General features: G+C 41.3%; 1 protein-coding gene across 2 annotated transcripts in view; it reads right to left on the bottom strand.

The window, feature by feature from the left end:
- Positions 1-24,019: 24,019 nt before the first annotated feature.
- The window catches only part of LOC115775961 (spermatid perinuclear RNA-binding protein-like), a 91,496-nt gene continuing 89,580 nt past the window's right edge, over positions 24,020-25,935 (bottom strand). For both annotated transcript variants that reach the window (XM_030723514.1, XM_030723512.1), the window contains one exon: positions 24,020-24,596. In XM_030723514.1, the coding sequence (XP_030579374.1) occupies positions 24,508-24,596 (89 nt within the window). In that variant the 3' untranslated portion in view covers positions 24,020-24,507. The remainder of the gene's footprint in view (positions 24,597-25,935) is intronic.

The raw sequence follows: 25,935 nt of genomic DNA, 5'->3' as shown, positions 1-25,935 counted from the left end.
GATTGGTTTGTAAAGTTTCACATGGACTTATTTATAAAACTGACTTGTTGTCTTTTTTTAACTAGAGTGTGATTTAAGTAGAAAAGATAAGTAGCTATTTATGAAAGGTTACTTTGACATTGAAATGATTTTATCTCTCAGCAAAGTGTAGACTTGACGTCAATGATTTTCCAGCTGGTTTTCCACTGGGAATTTCAGTTTTTGTAAGTTTTATTGTTTTGCTGTTTTCACCGCCTAAAGGCAGTAAAACCTACACAGGTTTTTATGTTTTTATTTTCTATGTTAAGCACATATGTGCTATATAAATAAAATTACCATTGCCATCAACTACAATATATTCCCAAAAGTATCCAATCACCATCCAGATCACTGAATCCAGGTGTTCCAGTCACTTCCACAGGTGTATAAACCAGCACCTAGGCATGCAGACTGCTTCTACCAACATCAGTGAAAGAATGGGTCGCTCTCAGCTCAGTGAATCCCAGCGTGGTACCGTGATAGGATGATACCTGTGCAACAAGTCCAGTCACTGCTAAATATTCCACAGTCAGCTGTTAGTGGGATTATAACAAAGTGGAAGCGATTGGGAACGACAGCAGCTCAGCCATGAAGCGGTAGGCCACGTAAAATCACAGAGTGGGGTCAGTGGATGCTGAGGGTCATAGTGCACAGAGGTCACCAACTTTCTGCAGAGTCAGTCACTACAGACCTCCAACCTTCATGTGACCTTCAGATCAGCTCAAGAACAGAGAGAGCTTCATGAATGGGTTTCCATGGCAGCTGCACCCAAGCCTTCCATCACCAAGCTCAATGCAAAGTGTTGATGCAGTGGTGTAAAGTGTTGATGCAGTGGTGTAAAGTGTTGATGCAGTGGTGTAAAGTGTTGATGCAGTGGTGTAAAGTGTTGATGCAGTGGTGTAAAGCACGCCGCCACTGGACTCTAGAGCAGTGGAGACGTGTTCTCTGGAGGGATGAATCACACTTCTCCATCTGCCAATCTGAGGGAGGAGTCTGGGTTTGGTGGTTGCCAGGGGAACATTACCTGTCTGACTGCATTGTGTAAAGTTTGGTGGAGGGGGGGTTATGGTGTGGGGGTGTTTTTCAGGAGTTGGGCTCGGCCCCTTAGTTCCAGTCAAAGGAACTCTTAATGCTTCAGCATACCAAGACATTTGGGACAGTTTGATGCTCCAACTCTGTGGAACAGTTTGGGGATGGCCCATTCCTGTTCCAACATGACTGCACACCAGTGCACAAAGCAGCTCCATAAAGACATGGATGAACCAGTTTGGTGTGGAAGAACTTGACTGGCCTGCACAGAGTCCTGACCTCAGCCTGACAGAACACCTTTGGGATGGATTAGAGTGGAGACTGTGAGCCAGTCCTTCTCTCCAGCATCAGTGTCTGACCTCACAGATGTGCTTCTGGAAGAATTCCAGTATCCAGTGTATTCATTTATTCATATGTTCATTTCATTGTTGTACATTTTTTGTATAAAAAAATAAGGCACAGGGAGCACACAGGTTTAAAACTCCTTTCCATAAAACAGAGAAATGAAGATAAAAGGAAACTCTATATTCGGTGGTAAAACAGCCGTTATCCTAAATCATGATCATCTTGGGAAATGTTTTTATGTGAAGAACAAATTGTGGTGCTTGTTTGCTTTTGAAAGATTGTTATGTTAATAAAAAGAAGGAAATGAGAAAGATATTCAGTTACAGTGTTTCTGATTTAAAACCATACAAACACTAATACATTCTTACATTTGGTTTCTGCAGAGTAAATAAAGATGGTCGTGATGTCTTCTGATGACCATCCTAGTTTGTTTCCTTATTTCCTTGCTCCCTCGCTCTCCACCTTTCCTCCCCAAAGCAGCAGCAGACTCAGATTCAGTTTATTATTCGAAGGTTTCTCTGCAGCAAACACAGCATCAATAATGGAACCAGCAGCTAATGAATCACTGAAATCTGCAGGAGCATAATCTATGGGCCGCTGTGGAGAATATGGACCGTGTGGTTGCACTGATGCATGTGGACAAACATCAGTCACATTATGATCACTGTACAGGGAGCTGGAACTAACAGGCTCTCTGCTCTACATGCAGTACATTGACAGGAGTGGCTACACCCCACAGACGGTTTTCTATGCTGTTTAGCTGTATAGTGCCTCTGGAAAATAATCCTTTCAATAAATCAATAAAATGATGTGACAACACAGAAATTAGATTTTTTTTTTTTCTGCATTGAGTTAATGGCCAAAACAGCTCTTTATCATGCAGCTCTGCTGTTCTGTCATTTAACATCAAAAACCACGTTAGCGCCGGAGCGTCGTCCTGTTCAGTCACATGTTTGTGTTTTAATCACGTTAATGAATGTATTCAGTTTTATGTCACTGTAGCTTTTATTCAGGAAATTTATTTTTATTTTTGTTTTATGCCATTTATGTATTTTGTTGTTTACGAGTGTGAAAACTGTGTATTTTAATTACATACTAATCTGTGAGTCATCCATTCAAAATTTGAGCTTCATACTCTTCATATATTTTCAGAGTTACAGTCCATTGGTGGATCAAAAGTTGTTAATTAAAAACACATTTAAGCTCTGTTTAAAAGCAGCAGCTGCACCAAAATTCAATCACAATCTAAAGATAAAATCTTGTTTTTGTGGGGTGCCCGGGTGGCTCAGCGGTGGAGCAGGAGACCACACTGAATTTGGGGTTTTCATTAGCTGTCAGTTATAATCATCAAAATTAAAAGAAACATTCGAAATATATCAGTCTGTGTGTAATGAATGAATATAATATACAAGTTTCACTTTTTGAATGGAATTACTGAAATAAATCAACTTTTTCATGATATTCTAGTTTTATGACCAGCACCTGTATGTGCCGTGTTGCAGTGCAGGCGGCGCAGGTTCGAGTTCTGGCCTGCCGCCAGTGTCTTCCCCTGTTTCCTGTCTCCCTCTTCTGTCAATGAAAAGCTGCTGTGGCCAAAAACACAAAAAAAAAAATCTTGTTTTTGTTGAGCAGAATTTTTTCTGTAACCAACCTTCAGCATCATCGTCACAGGTTGTATCAAACTGTCTGTGACGCAGAGTGAAAAAAACAGGCATTGTTAAGGGTCAGTGCTCCAGTGCATGCTGAAGGTCACACTCCGATGAAGCGACATCATCTCCAAAAAGCAGGGATGCTATTCTGGGGTTCCCAAAACCGACGCCGCCCTCACCCCAAATCCCTCCTGTCCAGGATGGGCAAGGGACTCGAGCATTTGCTGCAAACTCACTGTGCTGCGAACCGCTGGAGCGATCTGCAGCACAGTGAGTTGAGAGTCTGCAGCTGTGGTTCTCTGCCAGAAAAACAGACTGCTCCCTCTGGGCTGGGGAGAGAGAGACTACCCGAAGCATGGTGTCTCGGGACCTTATTGATGATGATGGGTTGGTGGGAGTCAGCAGTAATGCAGGCAAGCTTTAGATTTACCTTTCTGTCTATGTTCCAGCCCTCGTGGTCAGGAGATCCCTGAAACTTCAAAGTCGTGAATACAAGTGGCCAAAATGAGTTTACTCTGTGGGGAGGCTGGAATCAGCCTCAGAGAAGGGGTGAGGAGCTCAGACCTCCAGATGCATCTCGGAGTAGGGCTGGTTCAGGCGTCTGGTTTGGATGTCTCATGGGTGCCTGTCCTTGGAGGGTTTCCAAGCACACCCACCTGGGAGGGGACTCTAAAGAGAGATATCTGGCCTGGGAATCCCCAAGAAGATTCTGAGGCATGGAAAGTGTTGCTGGGGAAGGAGGACATCTGGAATACTCTGCTGAGGCGGCAGAAGCAGGAGAATGGATGGATGTAAAAACACCTTTTTCTAAAGTTGTTTAGTTAGTGGGAAAAAGAAACACACATGTAAAATCAAATGAAAGAAAGTCAAATATATTCCTGCATGTGATTGAACCCTCAGGCACTAATTGAAAGTCCCTGACCTTTGCCTCATCACAGGCACCAGCACCCCTGTGCCAGTGTCAGTACATTTCCTGCAACTAAACACCATATACTCTGACTGTGCAGTACTGTGTGGTACACAAGCTAAAATAACCATATGGTGGGTACCTTATGAAAAAGCAATGTGCATTCAGGCAGTGATTATAAAATAATTGCTTTTCTGTTTGGATTTATGAAGTTTTATTTGGCATGTTTTATATATTTGAGGCGGGAACGCGGTCTTAGCTCACAGGTGAAATGCTTACCTGGTCTCACATCACAAGGAGGCGGGAAAAGCTCAGTTACACCAAAAATCATATGCGGTTTATATTAAATTAGCGGTGAGACAGCTGGAGGTAAAGTTGCAGGGATACATGTGTAAGTCACACCTGTAAACTCAGCGACTCTTTCGCTGCTCTGTTTGCTACGAATCCACCTCAGCTGTAACTGTGAGTGAACACTCCTCCCTCTGACTTTAACTGAATCATATTTTTAGTCAGTGTTTCTGAGATGCAGATGACTCGTTTTATCTGACCCCGTCACCTCTCAGCCTGCCGTTACCTCGTCTGTTCCTTTTGTCAGTTAATCTGTGAGTAACAGCCAAAGTGCTGCTGTCTTCATGAAGCGGTTACAGCTGCTGTACAGTGTTACCGGCTCTGGGTCTGTGGTTGCATTAATATTTCAGGCTCAGGCCTTCATGCTGCTGCAGAGGAAACCGAGGCACCAGTTCTGGGTCAAATAGTGTGAAATCTATTTTTAATGGTTTCAGTTTTGTGTCTTTGCACACAGACTTTAGTTGTGAAATCTCTTTTATTCACTGGGGTATACGAACATGAACTTCACCCGAGTCATTCTGTTGATACCTGGGCATAAAAAGGTGCACAGGTGTTTTTTAGGGCCCGAGCACGAAATGTGCGAAGGCCCTATTGTAATTGCTCTGTTTCTTCTTCTTCTTCTTCTTCTTTTTTAATTTGCATTCCTCCATATTCAAACTAAAGCTGTGCAGCATCATGTCAGCTGTGGCTCCAGATCTCTGCATGTGGAGATCTCCATGTTTGCAGGTGTTTCTTCAGTGACTGAAGCAGAAATGTGCTGGCAAAGACTTGTGCTCCACAGTTTTGTAGGACTTGTGATAATGTTTAGTTAATTTTATATCAGTAATAAGGTTCCAAATAAGGACACAAACACAAATGAAAGCACCTGATTTATGTTCTTGCAGAAATGAGCATAAAATATCACACTGTGACTCCTGGGGTTTTTGAAATGGTGAGACGGGTCTCGATGGATCGGGGTGGATCGGGGTGTTTAGGCGGGACCTCCGGGCAGAGGTCCTGTCTCTGTATCGTCGTGTAAGTTGGCACCAAGATGAGCAAAGACCAGTTCCACTGTTGCACATCTGTGCTGGACAAGACACATGAAAGCCCTATAAAGACTTCTGTGCATAAAAATATGAGGCGTATAAATGTGCAGTATATAAGGCAAAAACAGTTTGTACAACTCAGACGAGCCTGAAAGTTGTTTGAAAAGCTGGCAGCTGATTATCTGTGAGGCGTCTGTTCATCACGCTGTGGACGCAGAACTGATGCACTGAGGGGTGAATGACAAGAGTTCAACAGAGACAGGCTTTCTTTGAGTTAGCTGGCTCGATAAAGCCCAAAACCCCAGTAAGAGAGAACAGGTATGAGCTTTCTTTGAGCCGGGTTTCTGCTTCAGGCTCTGTGTCTGCTCATAAAGAGGGCGTCAGTGCGTCTCTTTCACTCCTGTGTGCTAAACGGATCAATGTGGCGCCATCCATTCACACGAGAGATTTTCAGAACAGGTGATTACGATCTGTGAAGATTGTAAATATATATATAAAACAGTAAAATTCAACCTGGAGCTGCCAATAAGAGAGCGAGAAGCTGCAGATTATTGCTAATCTGTGATCATCACAGATGCACAGCGAGCTGTATTAGTTTGGCTTCCTGGTGTGTTCTCAGTGCTGCTGTTGATTCATATATATGCAGATTAGAGCTCTGAAGCTTGTTATATTTAAACATTAAGTGTTACTGCGCGTGCTCAGGTCTCCCAGAGGACACGTGGAAATACAGACGGCCATCCAAGAATCTGTTTTAGTGTTGTGAGATTAATTTTACTATCTCGTTAATATCTTACTGTCAGACTTTGCTAATGAAGCCTGCGGGCATTAGCTCCTAACTTAGCCCCTCCCCCTTTCATTCCCAACTCCAAAACCAATGGATGACATCAGGCTATGTGTGTATTGTATGTCTTTGATTTTTACAGAAAAACTTGAATTAGTAACACTGTGTCACTAAAGCAGGTACGGTTGCTGGAAATGTTTGTTCTTTTGTAAATGTTCCTTCAGTTCATATTCGCTGTCAGTTATTACATTTCAGATCAATTGATTACAAAATAAAACATTATTGTGACATTACGTCATATTACAGCTTACAGGGATTAAAACCCTGAAGGCTGCACTGAGCCTGCTTCTTTGCAGTTTATCATTCAGCTGTCTGAGGGTGGCGGTGGTTGAGCAGAGGTCAAAATCACTAACGATTATATGCTGTAAGTCAGACCTGCAGAACAGAGAAACTACAGAAACTAAACGAGCTGATTTTTACCAGGTTGCATCATTTCAGATGCTCCTCGTGACAAACATGTAGAGCTGTTTACTGCTGCCGGTTAAAACACAAGGTGCCTCTTTGGAGAAGCGCCAGCGTGTTTGGCCGGAGGAGCTCACTGACTCACTGAGGCTGCAGCTGAATAAAGTGAAAACACCCTGTGATATCTGCGTGTATACGCGCGGATCTTTGGCTCAGACAATAACGGGTTTTGTTCACTTCACAGTTAAACGCTGGCAGAATGTGAGGAGACAAAGCGAGCAGTGTTTCTGCAGCTCAGTCAGACTCTCAGAGCTTTGCTGCCATCCTCTGGTTTATTTTAGCACCTGCTGAACATCAGAGATGTTTCTCCGCTCTCTCCACTTCCATACTCTCATCATCTGCTTCTCTTCGTTTACTGCTTCGGGCGATATCTCACATAAAATCAAGCAAATCTGAAGAGAGCTGCCTCAGAATCAGTAGCTTTTTATTATACAATAACTTTATTCTGTTCAGCAAAGCCATGTAACATTTTTATCTTAGAGTTTCAGTAGGAACCAGTTTAATGTCTGGAACAGAAACCAGCTGAAAATTAACCAGAGAACAGTAGAAAAGGTGGATTTTGGGTAAACTTTCAAGGATCGTATCACCATGTGGGATACTGCGTATTGGTCCCAGCCTCATCTTCTAGCCGTGAATCCTGCTGCGTGGAAGTCACTTTTTAACACCCGTGATGTAGCTTATGGATGGAAATGGAGCAACATCATCATCAGGACTGATCATCATGATCACAGAGGGTCTCAGTTCAGTGGTCTCAGATCATCCATGTTTTTTCTGCCCTGAAATTTTCCAGTGGATATCTGCTCTACTTAGGAATTACGAGGGTGAAGAATCAAACGCATGGAAAATCGCAGCCCCGTGTTCTTGGTTTAATTTGGGAAATATTCACAGATTGAAGGTCAGATTTTGCATGGATGAATTAACTATACTGAAGTTTTTGTTAAAGAAGAATCAGCTGATGGGGGGGGGGGGGGGGGGGGGGGGTACTGATCTATTTTCCGTGGAATTACTCTCGTCTTAAAAAAAAAACAGCAGTTTTCCTCAGCTGTTACCTCCATTCTTCATTCTTCCTGCTTCACATCTTTATAGCATCTTTTCCTTTTGGTAATCCTACTCTATCCTGCAAAAGGAAGGGAAAGAAAAGAGAAATAATGATAAGAAGAAAAGTTTTAGATCATGATACAAATGAAGAAAAAAGGCGGGCAGAATGGATGGAATTTAGACAGGAAATCGAGAAAGTAAAACTCGTAAGGATGAAACATTTCAGCTCTTTTCTATAATTTGGTTTATTTCCAGAGGTGGGAAGTAACGAAGTACAAATACTTCGTTACTGTACTTAAGTACATTTTTCAGGTATCTGTACTTTACTTGAGTATTTATTTTTCTGACTACTTTTTACTTTTACTCCCTACATTTTTACACAAGTATCGGTACTTTCTACTTCTTACATTTTCAAACAGACTCGTTACTTTTTAACACGTCAGAGCGAAGTTTGCATTTCCGGTCAGTGCGCCGTCAACATCAAACGATCTGAGCCTAAACGGAGGAATAAAATCACATAAGAGACAATCGTACTCAAAGGGATTAAATATGCAAACCCATATAATTTATGTATCATTTATAGCGCTATAATCAGGGGTACAGCGGGCCGGACCGAGTCCGTAAATTGTGCTCATGGGACATAAACATCTTAATTAGCGCTACTGAAGAGGAGCGAGCATGAAGGGAGTAACGTGTGGCAGGTAATTTTAAGTGCAATGTTTCTGAATGCTCAACAAATATCAGCAAACACACAAAGTGTGTGCAGTTTGTCACACAGTGTGTCTGCGAGCTAAACGAAGAGCTGCTGCATTTCAGGGAGAGCAAAGAGAGAGAAGTTCACTCAGAGATGGAGAAAGAGGACAGGAGAGGAAGAAGAGAGGTTAGAATTAAAGGTAAGGACTGCAAAACAAACTGAAGTATGCTGACTTTGTGTAATTTAAAGATTGTATGAAAATACTGCAGTTTAGTGTGTGATAAACAGGTCAGCTTGTTGTACTGTATTTACAGTAAAGCTCTGTGTTGATGCACAGAGGCTGTGTTCATGGTCAGAGTTACAGGTTACATCAGTGCAGCAGAGATGAGTTTGAATCAAAGCTGCTGATGCTGAGATTCATTCACTGAATCCAACATTTCTACAGCCTGTATGCTGTCAGTGTAGGGGATGGAGATCAGCTCAGAGAGCTGTGAAATACTGGGTTACATCTTTGTGAGTTCACTTCATCCACACAGAGCAGTAAACCTCAGAGCAGCAGCAGCAGGTCAGCTGATCACAGCCTGCACACCAACATCATTTACTGCAGCTACAATAGAAAGCTGTGATTCTTCTCCCCATGCAGAGCCACTACAGCTGATCTTAGGGGTCCTCCACCTTCTGAATCCCACTGTAACCCCTGAGTATCCTCATGTTGGTGTTTAGGTGGAGACACAGTCACCCTCTACTATGGAGGACACAGAGAACAGAGCTGTGTTTAAATTCCCTTTAACAGTTTGTGTCCTACATAACAGATTCAAGCTGAGAGCATTCATTAGGATTAATATTTAGATTGGAATAACATTTGTATTCTCATGTATTATATTATCCATCTGTCCATCCATCCATCTATTATCTTCCACTTATCCTGTTCAGGGTCACAGGGGGGCTGGAGCCTATCCCAGCTATCATAGGGTGAAAGGTATATAATAAGGTTCAGTTAGTTTTACATAAAAATATCAGGTAGAAACGTCCTCCAAAGAACTACTTTTACTTTCTTACTTTGAGTACATTTCAGAGCCTGTACTTTTTTACTTTTACTTAAGTAAAGAAGTTGAACCAGTACTTCACCTTTTAGTAGTGAAGTATTTTTTTACACAAGTACTTGTAAAATGGACTAGTTCTTACATTTACCCATGCACTCCCATTCATACAAGCACTTCCATATTTTACTAAGCTAAGTGCTTTTAATTAACTAACATTCTCACACATTGATACTCCGACTGAACGGTCGGAGAGCAACCTGGGGTTAAGTATCTTGCCCAAGGATACATTGGCATGTAGCCTGGAGTAGCCAGGAATCGAACTGCTGACCTTCTGATCAGTAGGTGATCTGCTCTACCTACTGAGCTGCAGCCCCCCACCTCTGTACTTCTACTTAAGTACAGAATGTCAGTACTTTTGCCATCTGTTTATTTCACAGATTCGTCTTTGACTTTCTCGACCTCTCTGAAGTAAATGTGTCTGTGGCCAGCAGGGGGCGCTGTGGTCTCACACTAAAACTCTGATTTAATGATCCAAATAAAATACCTGCATGACTGATTTTAAGCCTGAACCTTAACTTTAAAATAGGAAAAAAATTTGTATTTTGTAAAAATAATGTAAATTAACAAACCTCAGTCATAGACCAGACCTGAACATTAATGAAGCAGTGTGGGATCATCCTGACAGGGAACAGAACGAAAGGCAGAAACATCCAAAGAAGTCTGGAGAACGTTTCCTGAAGACAGAAAGCTGCCTCAGAGTTCAGGCTGTGTTCTTAAAGTTGTGCGCACTGTTGCAGTGACACAAAACTAAACTATAACACACAAAAAGAAAACAGAGCATGTGTCCATGAACACAAAAAATAAAACTGCTTTATCATAGCTGTTTCACAATTTGCTGAACGCTCAGCACTATGAGAGCAGATCAAATCTGTGGTGTGTACAGAAAGGTTCTGGTTCTATTGGAGAACTCTGGGAGAACTCTGGGAGAACTCTGGGAGCTTGTTTCTGCCACTGAAGAATTTTCATCCAGATCTCAAAATTTTGAGTTAGGTTGAAATTTTGAGTTCTGAGTTAACTCAAAGTTATTTACTGGAAATTTCGACTTAGTAACGTGAAATTTTGAGATGCTTAACTTTAAATTTTAAGTTATGGATGGCAGCTTCCATATAATGACCCCTGTAAATACTTTTTTGGCTCAGTCAAAGTTTACTTGGCCGTGTGGAATCAACCATTCAGTCCATTTTGTAAATTTCAAAGAGGAGGATTATGCAGGGTATGCTCAGAGGTTATTTGCCAATGAGCGTGCAGCTTTGTTAAATGCAGCTTCAGAATGAGACTTTGCAAACCAGCTGGTGATGTCATGGTGGCTGCCTCCATCTTTCACACAGGACGGACCCCTCTCACTGATGCCGTAACCTGATGCGTGTAGAACACTTTGGGCTAAATAAACCACAGTACAGTGGTTTATTAAGCAAAATGACATTTAACGCTGTGAGCTCACAAACATGCCTGGTGGGGCTCTGAAACTTAGGGACCCCGAAAAGATAAGCAAATGAACATGGAAGTACTAAAAACTGCAGTTTCTCTAGTGGCCACTACCTCCAAAAGTGAGTCAGTTCCCACAGACTCCAGTATTAAAACTCACAACATTACCACAGAAAAGCACGTTTTTACTATTGTTGGGTTTCACAGCATTTGAGGTGACTTGTTGTAAATTTGTGCTTTATAAATAGAATTTAATTTAATTTAATTTAAATAGCACAAAAAAACTGTTTTGCCTAAGTAGGTAATTTATCCAATCATAACAGCTGTATGGCAGTTAGGGGTGTGGCTGCTGTGCCCATTTACAGGTGAGCCAGCCTGAGTTACTACAGCTTTGTGTTATTTTTGTGTTCAGTGTAGTTTCAGTTAGTTTTATTGTAGTTCATTCTTTTTGTAAACACACAATATTGTTTCAGTTTTCTTTTTTCTACAGTCTAGTTATTATTTTTATTCCAGCTAACTAAGCTCCCTCCTCCAAACATGCTCACATCTGGTTCAAGAAGCCAAGCTGGCAGTGGTCATGAAGTTGAAGTCGAGGCTTTAAAATGCAGACTTCACACACCAAAGGATGACGTCACAGCAGCTATGTCTACTTTTTATATACAGGCTATGTATATATAAAAAGAGGAAGACCCAAGCAATCAACACCTATGTCCTGCCAGTTGTCAGATACCCTGCTGGGATAATAAGCTGGCCAAAGGAGGAGATGGAAGCCACTGACATCAAGACAAGACAGCTCCTTACCATGCATGGAGGGTTTCACCCCAAATCCAGCACCCTGAGACTGTACGCTAAGCAGAAGGAAGGAGACGAGGACTAGTGAGTGTCAGAACCACTGTCCTGGACAAAACAACAAAGATCCATGAATACATCAGGAAGATGGCCACAAAGGATCATGTGCTTAGTGAGTACCTCAGGCAGCAGAAACCTGAGAAAGAAGAGGAGGAAGAACAGGAACCATCATGGAAGGACAGGCCTCTGCACGGCATGTACCACCAGCAGATAGAAGAAGTGTCTGACATAGAGAAATCCTACCAATGGCTGGACAAAGATGGACTGACAGACAGCACAGAGGCACTAATCATGGCAGCACAGGAACAAGCTCTGAGCACAAGATCAATAGAGGCTGGGGTCTACCACACCAGGCAAGACCCCAGGTGCAGGCTGTGCAGAGATACTCCTGAGACAATCCAGCACATAACAGCAGGGTGCAAGATGCTAGCAGACAGGGCATACATGGAACGCCATAACCAAGTGGCCGGCATAGTATACAGGAACATCTGTGCCGAGTATGACCTGGAAGTCCCGAGGTCAAAATGGGACACGCCCCCAAGGGTGGTTGAGAACAACAGAGCTAAGATCCTGTGAGACTTCCAGATACAGACAAACTTGTGGTGGCTAACCAACCGGACATCCATGAGGTGGACAAACAAAGGAAGAAGGTCGTAGTGAGAGACGTTGCAATACCAAGTGATGGTAACATCAAGAAGAAGGAACAGCAGAAGCTGGATAAATACCAAGGGCTCAGAGAGGAGCTGGAGAGGATGAGGAAGATGAAGGTAACAGTGGTCCCCGTGGTAATGGGAACACTCGGGGCAGTGACCCCCAAACCTGGAGAGTGGCTCCAGCAGATTCCTGGAACAACATCTCTGTCCAGAAGAGCGCAATACTGGGAACAGCTAAGATACTGCACAGAACCCGTTGTCCTCCAAGCTCTACTGAGAACCTTTCTTAAGATTCTGTGCAATTTTTTTAACTGGTCGTAAGATGGGGAGCAGGAGTGTGGCCAGAGAGAGAGAGGACAGTAGAGACAGAGAGAGACAGAGGGAGAGAGAGGAGGGAGGAAGAGAGAGAGAGAGAGAGAGAGAGAGAGAGAGAGAGGACTAGAGAGAGAGAGAGAGAGAGAGAGAGAGAGAGAGAGACGAGAGAGAGCGGAGAAGAGAGAGAGAGAGAGAGAGAGAACGAGAGAGAGAGAGACAGAGAACGAGGCGGAGAGAGAGAGAGAGAGAGAGAGAGCGAGCGAGAGAGAGAGATGAGAGAGGACAGAGAGAGAGAGACAGAGAGAGAGAGAGAGAGAGAGACAGAGAGAGGAGAGAGAGAGACAGAGAGAGATGAGAGAGAGCAGAGCGAGAGATGACAGAGAGAGAGACAGAGAGAGACAGAGGAGAGAGAGAGAGAGAGAGAGCAGAGCAGAGAGAGAGAGAGAGAGAGAGAGAGAGAGAGACAGAGAGAGAGACAGAGAGAGGGAGGACATGAGAGAGAGAGAGAGAAGAGAGAGAGAGAGAGAGAGAGAGCGATACAGAGACAGAAAGAGAGAAGAGAGAGAGAGACAGAGACAGAGAGGAGAGAGACAGAGAGAGGAGATGAGAGAGAGAGTAGAGACAAGAGAGAGACAGAGAGACAGAGAGAGGACAGAGAGACAGAGAAGACAGAGAACAGAGAGAGCGAGAGACCGAGAGACACAGAGGAGAGAGAGAGAGACAGAGAGAGACAGAGAGAGACAGAGAGAGAAGAGAGGAGGAGAGACAGGAGAGAGACAGAGAGAGACAGAGACAGGACAGAGAGAGAGAAGAGAGACAGAGACAGAGAGAGAGAGACAGAGAGCGAAGAGACAAGAGAGTATAGTGTATAGATACATATATATAGATATATATGTACTAAGATATACATATATATATATATACATAATATAATATACATATATTCTATAACATATAATACAGATAATATATATAGAAATATATATAATATATATATATATATATATATATATAGATATTATATATATATATATATATATATATATATATATATATATATATATATATATATCCCAGCTCGACCTGCTGGTTTGATGGTGAAGTAGGTCTTAAATTGCATTTTATGTGGTATTAATCATCTAAAACATGTAAATGCATATTTGCATATTTATACATATAAAAACTTTATTTTAAAATCATACATAATGTAATGTACTGCTTCTGTCTACAAAACAATCTTTACATTTGTGTCTGAAAGTTCTAACAACATTTTTTCTGTCATCATAAATATAAATACTAAATGTGTTTCATGCTCTGAGCTGATGTTGGAGCTGTTTGGGTAACAAGATAAATAAACTGTACACTTCTTGCATCGTGGTCCTGAGAGCTGATATAAGATGACAAACTGCCATCAGTGAGGCGGCATGTGCCCACGTTGCGTAATCCAACACCTTCTGGCTTCTCTCTTAAGGCTAAAAATACCAGCAGGATCTGGATCTCCATCTGATACCATCCTTACTGTCTGCATTCACATGCTCCTGCCTCACACTGGAAGGGAAAAAACCACGACAACAAAAAAACATCCCTACCTCTGATTTAATCTCACACTGAGGCGTCACACTGTCTCAGTTTGTGCCAAAACAAGAGAGAAGAGCTCAGCGGGCGGGGTGGGTGGGAGAAGCTTCTGTCTGAGCAGTTTGGCTGGTATGTCTGATTGGAGGTCAGCTGGAGGGGATCTCAGGGCTGCTGATGTTCAGGCTTTTCTCTGGATGGTTTTGGGAAGCAGCCCTCAGACTGCTGACTGAAAGTACTGCACGTAAACAGCACATGTCACAGTGCTGTGTGCCAAAGGCTCACTTTCAGGACTGCATCACTCTGTCAGTCTTTCACACTGTGGGAAATATATATATATATATATCAGATAGATCGTTTATTAATCCTTTGCAGGAAATTTTAGCTTCAACTCTGACATAACACATCCCAAACCAATCTTAGTTTCTAATAAAGTAAATAATATATAAATAAATAAAACAGCCAATAACTAATGTGCAAATCTGTTATTGTGCATTGAACAGTCTCATAGTAGCTGGTGTCAGGGTTATAATAGATTTTACATTATAGTTTTATTTTGTTCTTTTTTTCTCTAATTCAGTTTTTATTAGTTTTTATTTTTTGTTTAAGGCTCAGTTTTAGTTTTTCATACTTTGTCAGGTGCAAGAATCAAGGTGCAAGTGTAACTACTGTGTAATAAGACCTCAACAAATTATACCATCAACAACCAACTGGTCACAGGATGGCAGCATTATGTGCTAAATGTGTGTAACATTAAGGACACTCGTGAGCATCATGAGACATTAAAGGGAACAACATCAAGAAAAATACAATAAACTCTTATCTCAAAAATATGATGCTGGCTCGGTTAGATATTCACTACTAGGCCTGAATGAGTCTGTGCTGGGTCTTTGTGGGGGCTGATGTCTATTGTGCGTGTTAATTACCTTGTTGTGTCCCAGTGTTTTATCTGCGGTGCTGACAGAGACAAAAAATGCTGGGACTTCTTTCCCTCCTGGCTCCTCCCTCTTTGTGGTCAGTATTTGTTTTGGTTTTTTGGCTGTAAACATAATTGTCTCTCCAGCTTTTTGTTGCTGTTTTTTTTTTCACTTTGTTCATCCCTTCATGTCCATTCTGATACTTTTTCCCTCCAGGAATTTGTGAGTCCTTGATGCTTTGATTATTATTCCTGATTGTTATTCTCTCATAGATAAATCCAAAAACTGCAGCTAAAAGTAGCCGGAAATTCACGGCAGTTCTGAACAGGTTAATCGCAGTCGTTCCGGGCTGCGTGGACCCCATGTGCAGTTCAGGTTACGTCGTAGGTTCAGAGGTTTCTGTAGCCTCAGGTGGACTTTGAGGCTGGTGGTTTTCCCCTTGAGAAGTGTTCGACACATTTTGCCATCATCCACAACGAGACGCTCGCTTCTGTCTCACTGTCATACTCAAAGAAACCCCATCTTTGGCCCTCACTGCACCACCTCCACCTGGCTCTTCCTGTCCAAGCTGCTGTCGAGCTCACACCACAAACGAGGGGAGGTGGAACTCGCATTGTGTTGTGAATTATTACATTATTATTGTGACTATTTCAAGAACTGCACAGAGAGAAGCAATAACTGTGTGTTGATGATAACTGAATATTGATATTGTGGCTCTAATACACATATAACCATGCTGTAAATCACTGTGTAATTAGTCTTTGTTGGTCTTTTGCACACTCATGCTTCCACCAACGTGCATTTTTGTTGACCTCATTAAAAAAGACGGCTGCAATAAACAAAGACTAATCACATTAATGGTGGCATTTTTTTCAGTATTTCAATAGATACAACAACAACATCATTATCAAGAATTCTTCTGTGATAATATAGTGATAATATGATCTTGTGACAGCTGCAATCACAGATGTGTCAGGCTAAATGTTTTCTAAACCATAACAGTTTCAGGTATTAAACATGGGTAAACTGTCATCGCGTGTTTTATCCAGCGTCCACTGAAACTGATGTTTGGGCTCAGACAGTCCGGTTGGTTGGTTGGTTGGTGGGTGAGCTGGAGCCTATCACACCTGTCATGGGGTAAGAGGTGGGGTACACCTGGGACAGGTTGCCAGCCTGTCACAGGTCTCACATTCACACCTATGGGCAATTTAGAATCACCAGTTAACCCAGCCCCTCCACCCGCATGTCTTTGGACTGTGGGAGGAAACCGGAGAACACACACAGACATGGGGAGAACACGCAAACTCCACACAGAAAGGCCCGATGGTGGATTTGACCCTCTTGCTGTGATAACCACCGTGTTCATGTCAATTTTTAACTGCTGGAATTTAATTTTTGAAAACTGACTCAGAGCCATGCAGACATCGAGGTCTGCACCAACAGCTTCTCATGGCGCATGTGTTGAAGTTTGATCCCATTAACATTACCACCCCATAACTCCTGTTTTTATTTTAGTTATTTTTTTAAGTGCAAAACATTTTGTTTTTTGTTATTTTCAGCTATAATAACCCTGCGGAAAAGGTTGATGTTTGCTCGCTGCACACGTTTGCTGTCTGTGGGGAAACTGCAGACTCAAAGGTCCCGGAGGTTAAGTAGTGGAAGAATTCCAAAGTTCAGACTTTTGGTTTCAGAGGTGCACAGGGAGACGACCCTGAGCGGGAGTCTGAACGACAAACGCAGCAGGAGCTGCTGTAACACCTGCACCTCGATCCACTGAAGGTCCAGATTCTCACTGTTTCTGTGTTCTTCGGTATCTTCACAGCAAACTTTTAAATTCAGTTTTTCACCAGTTTCAGCTCTGAATGAAGAGTTTTTACCAGGCAGTGATGTGTAATGCCCGGACACGTGCTGTCTTATGGGAAATAAACGTTTATTTAAAAGAGACATAAACATTTGAGTCATGAATCAGCAGGTGAAAAAGCAACACTTTGATTTGTGATGGCAATAAAAAGTAACTGATGTTACCTCGACAATAACGGCGCTGGCTTTAATTCAGTGGATAATTAAAATGCGTTAAGTGTGTTTTTAGTCTCCTGGCTGTCACGCAGCATCGCGGTGAGCCGGAGGAAACATCAGTGGGATACTGGAGAGCGAATCCGCTTCCTGCAGAGCTGCAAACACTCTTTCTACACATTTCTTCTCATTAAGTGCTGCAGCTTTTTATACAAACAGCTAGTTTAAATGCCGTGTTTTGCGCTGCTATCTGATTCTCGCAGTGTGTAATCAGATATTTCTTTCACTCAGATGTAATTAGCTCCGCAGCAGCTGAGCGTGACCGGGGAGGCGCTCGCCCTGATGAAAAAGAGCAAACAGCACACACACATTTCTACAACTCCTTTCATCCCTTTTCTTCTATTCATGTTGCACTTTTTAATCAACTCCTGTGTTTTGCTTGGCTGTTACAAAAACTGTTTTGATTTTGTACAGTAAAGACAAGAAAAGCCGGAGCAATTTCACAACTGTATGGAAGATCAAAAGTGACAAAAATGTCGACCAAGAGAATTTCAGCAGTGTCAAGTTAAGCATGCAGAATTCCAGCCTAAGAGAGAATACAGACACGTGAATGCAATTAAGGTCTGTTTGTAGATGTGCAACGGGTCAAGGCTGATATAAGAAACAGAAATACTGAACATAAGTTTTATGATTAATTACTGTGAGTTTGGATTACATGAGTGCCTCTGTTCTTTATGGTGCATAAAGAAATGTTAAAATTGAAGTAAAATTAAAAATATATTTAAATTAGGGAGAAATGTATGGAAGCTTGTTTCCACCGCTAAAAATTTTTTTTTCTTAAATCGCCATCCGTAACTCAAAATGTCAAGTTATTAACCCGAAATTTCAAGTGATGTATCACAAATTTTCACGTTAATAACTCAAAATTTTGACTTAGCGCTGCCAATCAGAAAGCTCCATGATCCGTACATCTTTTCCTTGTTAACTGGAAGCAGGAAGCTGAAGGTATCAACTGTCCAACAGATCGACAGGAAAGCATTGATTCCTTACCTTTTATGCAGTTGTTTTTTACTAGAAGAAATTATGACCATTAACGATTGAAAAGATGCCGGCAATTTGTTCATGTTTGCTAGAAACTGCTAGCTCACGGATATTGTCGCTACCCCATTTTTAGTGTGCATGTGCTGGTGGCATCTGCTTCCAGGTAACAAGGAAATAACCTCTTTCTCAGAGCTTCCTGATTGGCAGCACTAAGCCGAGTTAACGCGAAAATCTGAGATACGTAACTCAAAATTTTGAGTTACGGATGGTGAATTTTTTTTCTTTTTTTTTAATGGCAGAAACAAGTTTCCATAAAAATTTGATGCAGATGTGAAAATAATAAATACACTAATAAAGTAATTTTTCAAATTTATTTCAAATTTTAAAATAATGAATACATTTAAAAACTATGATTCACAGCCCCCTCATTTGATTAAATGTAAAATAAATAAATCAATAAAAAGTTTAGCAAGAGGGAAAATAAAATGTGATAATAATACATAAATTAATCAAAAATAGTAAATTAATAAAGTAGAAAGTAGAATGAGAAGTAAACACAATAATTAAAAGTGTAAATAAATGCAGAAGCAAGATCATTTTTAAAATTGCCCACATTTACTTTTTTTCAGCTTTTGGTCCTTTGAGTGGCATATTAATTATTAACATTATTAATATAATATGTTACATTATTTTGTGTTAAAGTATAGGAATAACTGAAAAAAACCTCTCTTTATGCCTGTCTGACATCAGCAGATAAACTGGTCACACTTTATTATAATCATAATAAATGTCAAAATAATAACTTTTACTTATTTACTGTATAATGTATTATCATGACATTAATTTATGTAACACAAATGATTGAATAATTTCATGTGGCATGGTTGCTAACAGGATGGGTCTCAGTTACAAGTTGTCATATTTTAACCAAAAAAGCACATTTTTTTCTTAAATGTAATCAGACAGCTGGAAAAATCTAAAGTACACAAATAAAAACAAAAAGGCTCACAGTGTGACATCATGATGATCTGACATATCATCATCCACCTGCTTATACACACTTAAAAACACTTATCACCATCATCCGGACGTTATCGGTTGGTTTTTGTTAAGTTGCGACTGGTTTACAAGCCAACAGTTTTTGCCAGTTGCCATTACTAACACTGGTCAACAATGATTTTGCTACCTGGAGAAAAATACCTGATATAAGGCATTTCAGATGCGCTGATTCCAAATCTATAATCAGAATTTCTCTAGCACGTCAGGTCCTTGAGTTATGCACATGTCAATATTTAGCTAATGTATTGCTGTACTGGTTCTTCTCACACAAATGTAGAGTGTGCTAAGATTTTCAAATTGTGAAATTGAACAGATTTTAACAATAATTTAAGTGATTTTGGGGTGCTGGATCCAAATATGGCCATTAAAATTCAATCAGCTAAAGTTTAAGTGCCAATATTGAGGATTAACAATTCCAGAAATGTGCAATTTCTCATAGTGGCTGCTTTGATCTGTCAATAGATAAAAACAAAGTTTTAGTGCTACATCAAGTGATGAGTAGTGTTTCTGGGGCGGTCCAAAGTGACGCCAAGCTTAAAGCTGGATCTTTGATGGACCCCAAGTCCGTGAGCTTATCAGAGACAAAGACTTTCCATCTCAGCTCAGACCCTTGAACCAAGAGCACGGGAATCATTTGTTCAGGTGGGACAGAATTTCTTGGGCATCCACAAAGCCACAAACTATGAAGAACTAGTTGACGACATGCTCGTATCATTCAAACATGGGTCGCAGATTCACTTAAGATTCACTTCCTTCACTCACATCATGACTTCTTTCCACCCAGTTTGGGTGATGTGAGCGATGAGCATGGAGAAAGGTTCCATCAAGATATCTCTGAGATGGAGATTGGGTACCAGGGGCCCTATAACACAAACATGATGGTGACTGGTTTCTACATGCTGGTTTCTACAGCGTCAAACTTCATGAAGCACAAGAGCAAGTGTTTGTCACACGTTTGAACTGTTTAGGCAGACTAACTGTGGACGGTATTAGTTTGAGATTCTTCATATGATTGATTTCGGTATCTGTGTCTTTTTCACCAGTTGTATGTTCATGTTGTACTTTTCTAATAAAATCACTGACGTTGAGTTTGGCGATTGGCATTTATAGTTACATAACTCAAGATCCTGACGTGCTAGAGAAATTCTGTTTGCATAATTGGAATCAGCGCACCCACATTAATATAAATCAGTTGTTTTTCCTCAGGTAGCAGACAAAAAGTTCAGTGTAATCATACATTCATTGTTTAACAGTAAATTGGCTGAAGATAATTAACTATCAATATACAGTTTATTCATAATTTATTCAGGTGTTATAAAAAAAAATCTCATGAATGATAAATACATGTGTTGACATGTGAAATATGTCTTTAAAAGTTAACTCCCCATATAAAAAATAATCCAGTGTGCTGTATAAAGTGGACGGTGCTGGTTTATCAGATTTAAAATTAATTTAATAAACATATTCACATGGTTTTATTATAATGGTTAAAAGGACAGTTACTGAGATGGAAGGATGCTCTATGTAATGGCAGCCTGTTGTGTGCTTTGATAAATCTTATGTTATATACTTTTGTTGTTAATGAACTTCCGTACAGCTATCAGGGGTCGGGCTCGTTCGTGATGTTATCTGCAGGACAAAAGCCAAAAGAGAATCCTCAAAGTTGAAATTTGGACCTTAAAATCTTTTGAATTCAATTTGAAACTGAAAAGTAAAACAAAAAGTCTAAATTTTCCATTAAAATGTATCTCTTGGATTTGTTGTGCTGGTAAATCAGCTGCAGAAGAAGGAAAATGTGGGTTTACATTCAACACTTCAACAATCTGGATATTACATTAAAATATCCACATTCATAATCTGTCACAACATTGTTTCATCCCCTCCGCAGATGCACTGTAGGCACTTTCCACATCCCATAATCAGATTTTGCCTTCCTGTCTTTTTCATGGTTCGGATGTTCCTGAGTTGAATATTGCTTAAGAAGCTTCCAGTCACCAGAAATGTAATAAAATCTGCTTCAGACTTTCTCTTCATTTCTCTCCGCTGTTTTGCTCCCACCAAATTTAAAACATTTTCTTGAGGGACTTTTTCCTGCTCCACACACACACACACACACACACACACACACACACAAACACACACACACACGTCCATTTAGCTCCAGCAAACTCTGGCTCCCTCTTAGCATCAGCTAGCATCTGTACCTCGGTGTTTCTGCTCTACAGCTGAACCTTAGACTTAAGCTCTGTGACCATATTTGAACAGACTGAGTATTTACAGGGATGCAGTCCAGTGTTTGGAGCGGATGTTGGTCAGACGTGGCTGATCTGTTCAATCAGAGCCTGAAATGTGCACTGAACAGCTGTGAGCTACGCGGTGATGTGCTACACATCTGTTACAGCCAGCACGAGAAATATTACTTCCTGAACTCTTCTACACATTAGGGAAGCCGTGCTTCAGTCCAGCCTGACGCCGTAAACACAGAAGTGATTCCCAGACTTGACGCTGGTACCAGAGTGACAGATACCCGAGGCCTCGGTATTGGCATCACGCCTCCCCGCTACAATCACACAGGCCTGTAAAACTGGACCAGCGTGAATCAGATCAGAGGGCTTCTTAACTTAGCTTTAACGAGGGTGACTCAGAGTTTAGCTCCTGGTTTCAAACATGGCCGCCACCTTTCTGTGTGCTTTGCATGCTTGGCTAGATTAATGCTGCTCGAGAGTTTCACTCCCTGATTAAATACAGGTTTGTTTTTTTAATTGGATACGGCACTAAACAGAAAGTGTTTAATGCTCGCAGTAGCTGCAGCTGATGTGATTAGTGTGTTATTGGTTAGAAACAAATTTAAATAAACACATTTTGCCATGAACTGATTTTTGTGATACCATGAAATAAATAAATAAATAAATATCAGCCAAGATTTCTTGTCAAAACTCATTTTTCTGTAGTGTTGACTAAATTGTACTGTAAACATATATATAGATATAGATATATCATCATTATGATATAACATTACATATACTGTGATAAAGGCTTTAATCCATAAATATCAAAGGAGCCATTATTATTATAATTCTGAATTTGCATTGATAACAAGCATGTGCACCTTTCAGGAAAATCTACAAACTTCTAAATCAGCGGTTCCCAACGTTCCTGACGTGTTTCCGACAGCAGCAGAGTCATCTCTATGAAATCTGATAAATCAAAAAAGGCTTTTAAAAGAAGACTTAATGTCTTCGTTCTCATGGCGCGGTCACGTTGTACCCCGAAAACTCGAATGAACTTTGCTATACAAGCCTGCAGGGTTTCAGGCTCTAATCTGTGCCTCCTCTGCCCCCCCCTCACTGTGACCCTGAAATCAATCTCAGCACTCCGTGTTGAAGGATGTCTCAATTTCCAAAATGCATCAGGAGGACAGAGGAGAGAGGACAGGTCGAGGCACACAGGGAGGATGTGCAGATATATCCTTTTATATATCACTATGACAGAGGCGTAGCACACAGCTGGACTATATAGACCACAGAGGGAGGGGAGCGCTCCAAACAACAAACCTTTTAGTCACACATTCAGTGTTTCTGTGAGATTAAAAAAGGTATGAGATCCTGTCACACTGAATCATGTTGTGAATTAAATTCAGTGCCCTAAATATAAAACATGTCGTGAGCACAGTTACATCTGAGATCATATATTACAGCAGTGGATGGGCTTTAGATGCATTCACTTCCCTTCATCGCCTCCTCCGCTCAAATCGCTGGTGGGAGGGACGTGGGGAGAGGAATCGATGATGTGCAATCTGGGAAAATTAGAAAGGGGGATGGAAACGGTCGCCTTTCTCTAGTGGTGTCCCACTGATAGGAATCTTCCACTTGTGGTAAGAGTACAATCTTCCACCTGTGATTACATCTCAGTCCTCATTTAAGCCGGGGTGTTTGGGGCTCTGTAATTTATACATCGAAAGCTTACATTTGTGGAAGTCTCCTTTATTTGTTACCTCTTTGTATGGAAAGAAGGATGCGGTCAGTTCCAAAGACCTGAAATTTGGATGGGCTCCTATCATGGAAGTCCAGGTGGACGATCCTTGGATCTTCCTATTGGTGGAACATCCCAGCCTCACATCAGGTAGAAGTTTGCTAACGTGTCCTCGCCAGGAGAATAAAAGGCATTTTTAATGTACTTCAGAGAGCGTGCCTTGGAGTGTGTTAGCTTATAATTTACTTGCAGTGTATCTGAATAAATACAGAGTGCATGTAGATGCATATAAATGATACACAAAAGGGAGTTCCCACCGTCACCAAGTGCTGCAGGTCTTTACCTCTCAATATAAAGTCACTGTTATTGTGAATCGATAAGTTCACAGCTAAGTTAAATTGAACTGTTCAAGTTAAGGGGTTAATAATGGCGTTCCCCTCAAAAATTTAACCCCTCTTGCCATGTGACCCCTTATGGGTCCTCAGCCCTTAGATTGGGAACCACTGATTTAAGCATACAAGCAGAGATGGAAAACATGAAGACAGAATGGAAAATTACTACTTCATCTACTATATGCAGTAATGTTAAATTTGGGAGTATATATTATCAATATAGCAATACAGTTATAGACAATTTGTAAAATGTATGTAATTTTAATATTTATAGATATCATATCTGAGTGCTTTAAATACAAACCTACTTCAGTCACTAGTGTATTTACATTCAGAGATTATAAATGTTTGTTGGGTTTTACATATTCAAATCTATTAACATGTTTATATATATATATATATATATATATATGTATGTATATTTAAAAGACACACATCCATATGTACAGATAGTAAATGTCATATTTACATACAGTAGGTCACATTGTTGTGAATGTGCTGATGGCCTGTTTGAGTTCAGCAGCTCCGAGTCGAGCCGCTTTGGGACACGATGAGATTCCCGAAGGCAGCGGGGGTATTGCTTCCTGTTTTATTGACATTTTCTGAGCCAGCTGGGTAAAGCCAAGTCTCGACCGTGGCCTAAAAACCAACTCGGCAGAGTGTTGCCCGAGGCGTCTTCTTCTTCTTCCATATTGCTTTCAATATTGCTGCTGTGGAAGGAGAAGACCGGGAGAGCCGTGCTGCCGTAAACCGAAGGCGCCCACAGAGTTTAATAAGGGTGAGGGGTTCAGCGGGAGGTTGGAGTGTGTTCCTGTGTCTTGTCTCTGTGTGCTGGCAGGGTCAGAAAAGATCCTGAGGGCCCAGGTGGATGATTATAGGTGTGGCTATGGTCTGCGGCTGGTAATAGGCACTGTCGATGTACAGGCCGCCTGCAGAGAGGAGACATGAGCAATCAGCATCAGCAGGAATAGAAATAATCATTATCAGCTAATTGAGGTTCTTTTTTCTGTGAGGAGATAAACATAAATCCACTGAGAAGAGGTCTAAGCCAAAAGATGCTGTTCTAAAGAGTGCCATAAGGAAAAGCAAGCTCCATCTCAGCCTGCCATCTGGTGGCCACAGTTGGTTACTGTCTCTGGAAGCTAGCTTGACTACTGACCACTGAATCTGTCATTTCCATCATTTTCACAATTCAGGGTGGGTTTCCTGTCAGCAAAGGCTTCTTATCTGTTTGGATCAGTGTGGTGTTGATCAGGCTGCTCCTGCCTATAGAGAGTACTTCACCACCATGACGTCACCTTTGATGAGGTCTCTGTGCAGGAGCTGGTTGTGTTCACAGTCTCCATCTTGGTGTTTTGAAACCAGACGTGTGGTAGGGGTAGATGACTACTTCTGATTGAGATGCTGTTAGCCAATGAGCTTACCAGGGATAATCCTCCTTTCTGAATATAATAATGGCCATAATTTATAAACAAACTTCATATCTTATTCAGTATGTTGTGAAACTAGTGCGAGAGCCCATGAAGTCATCAGAAAAATGTTACTGAGGTCACAAAGAGAGAGAGTTGCCTCTTGTTTCTGCAACAGCAGCGATCACGGGTACGTCCATCTTTTATGAACAGTCTGTGCTCCCGGCTCCACTCACATCTGTTACTGTCCATCTCTGCAGAGTTGTACGCACACACAGGTAGTAGTTACACTGTGTGCTCATCAGCAGTAGAGCAGTCAGAACATTGATGATGATGAGAGGGGCCCATCATCTCCAACCATGTCAGGCTTCACAAAACAGGAAGTTCACCCAGCAGCGTTTTTAGTTTGGCCCATTTTAGAATAGAATAGAATGTCTTTTATTGTCATTATACAGGATGTACAATGAGATAGGATGTGATTTTGATGTGTTAACTTTAACCAGCTGCTGGTCCAAACCGTAGGTTAGATGGGAGGCTTTCAGCACAGGAAAGACGGGCAGCACAGCATCTTGAAATGTAAGATTTAGTCGAGTCTGATGTCACTGGTGTGTTAAAGAGTGGAACTGCTCATTAACACACAGGATGAATTGGGAGCTGCACCGAGGCACAGTATACAGGAGGAATAAAGGTTATTTAGAGCTGTGAATAATGCAGTGCTGCTCTAGCAGAGCCAAAGTCTAAATAAAGGAAGCTAAAAATTAGCATGCTGAGGCCCTTTCTGTTACTGATGTCTAAATATGTTGTAGGTGCTGTAAGTTTTTCTTCCTGAAGGCGTGTAAGCAGTAAATCTAACTGCACC

This window comes from Archocentrus centrarchus, unplaced genomic scaffold (assembly GCF_007364275.1).
Source record: "Archocentrus centrarchus isolate MPI-CPG fArcCen1 unplaced genomic scaffold, fArcCen1 scaffold_26_ctg1, whole genome shotgun sequence".
Classification (NCBI taxonomy): domain Eukaryota; kingdom Metazoa; phylum Chordata; class Actinopteri; order Cichliformes; family Cichlidae; genus Archocentrus; species Archocentrus centrarchus.
This window is presented reverse-complemented; position numbering and strand designations above follow the sequence as displayed.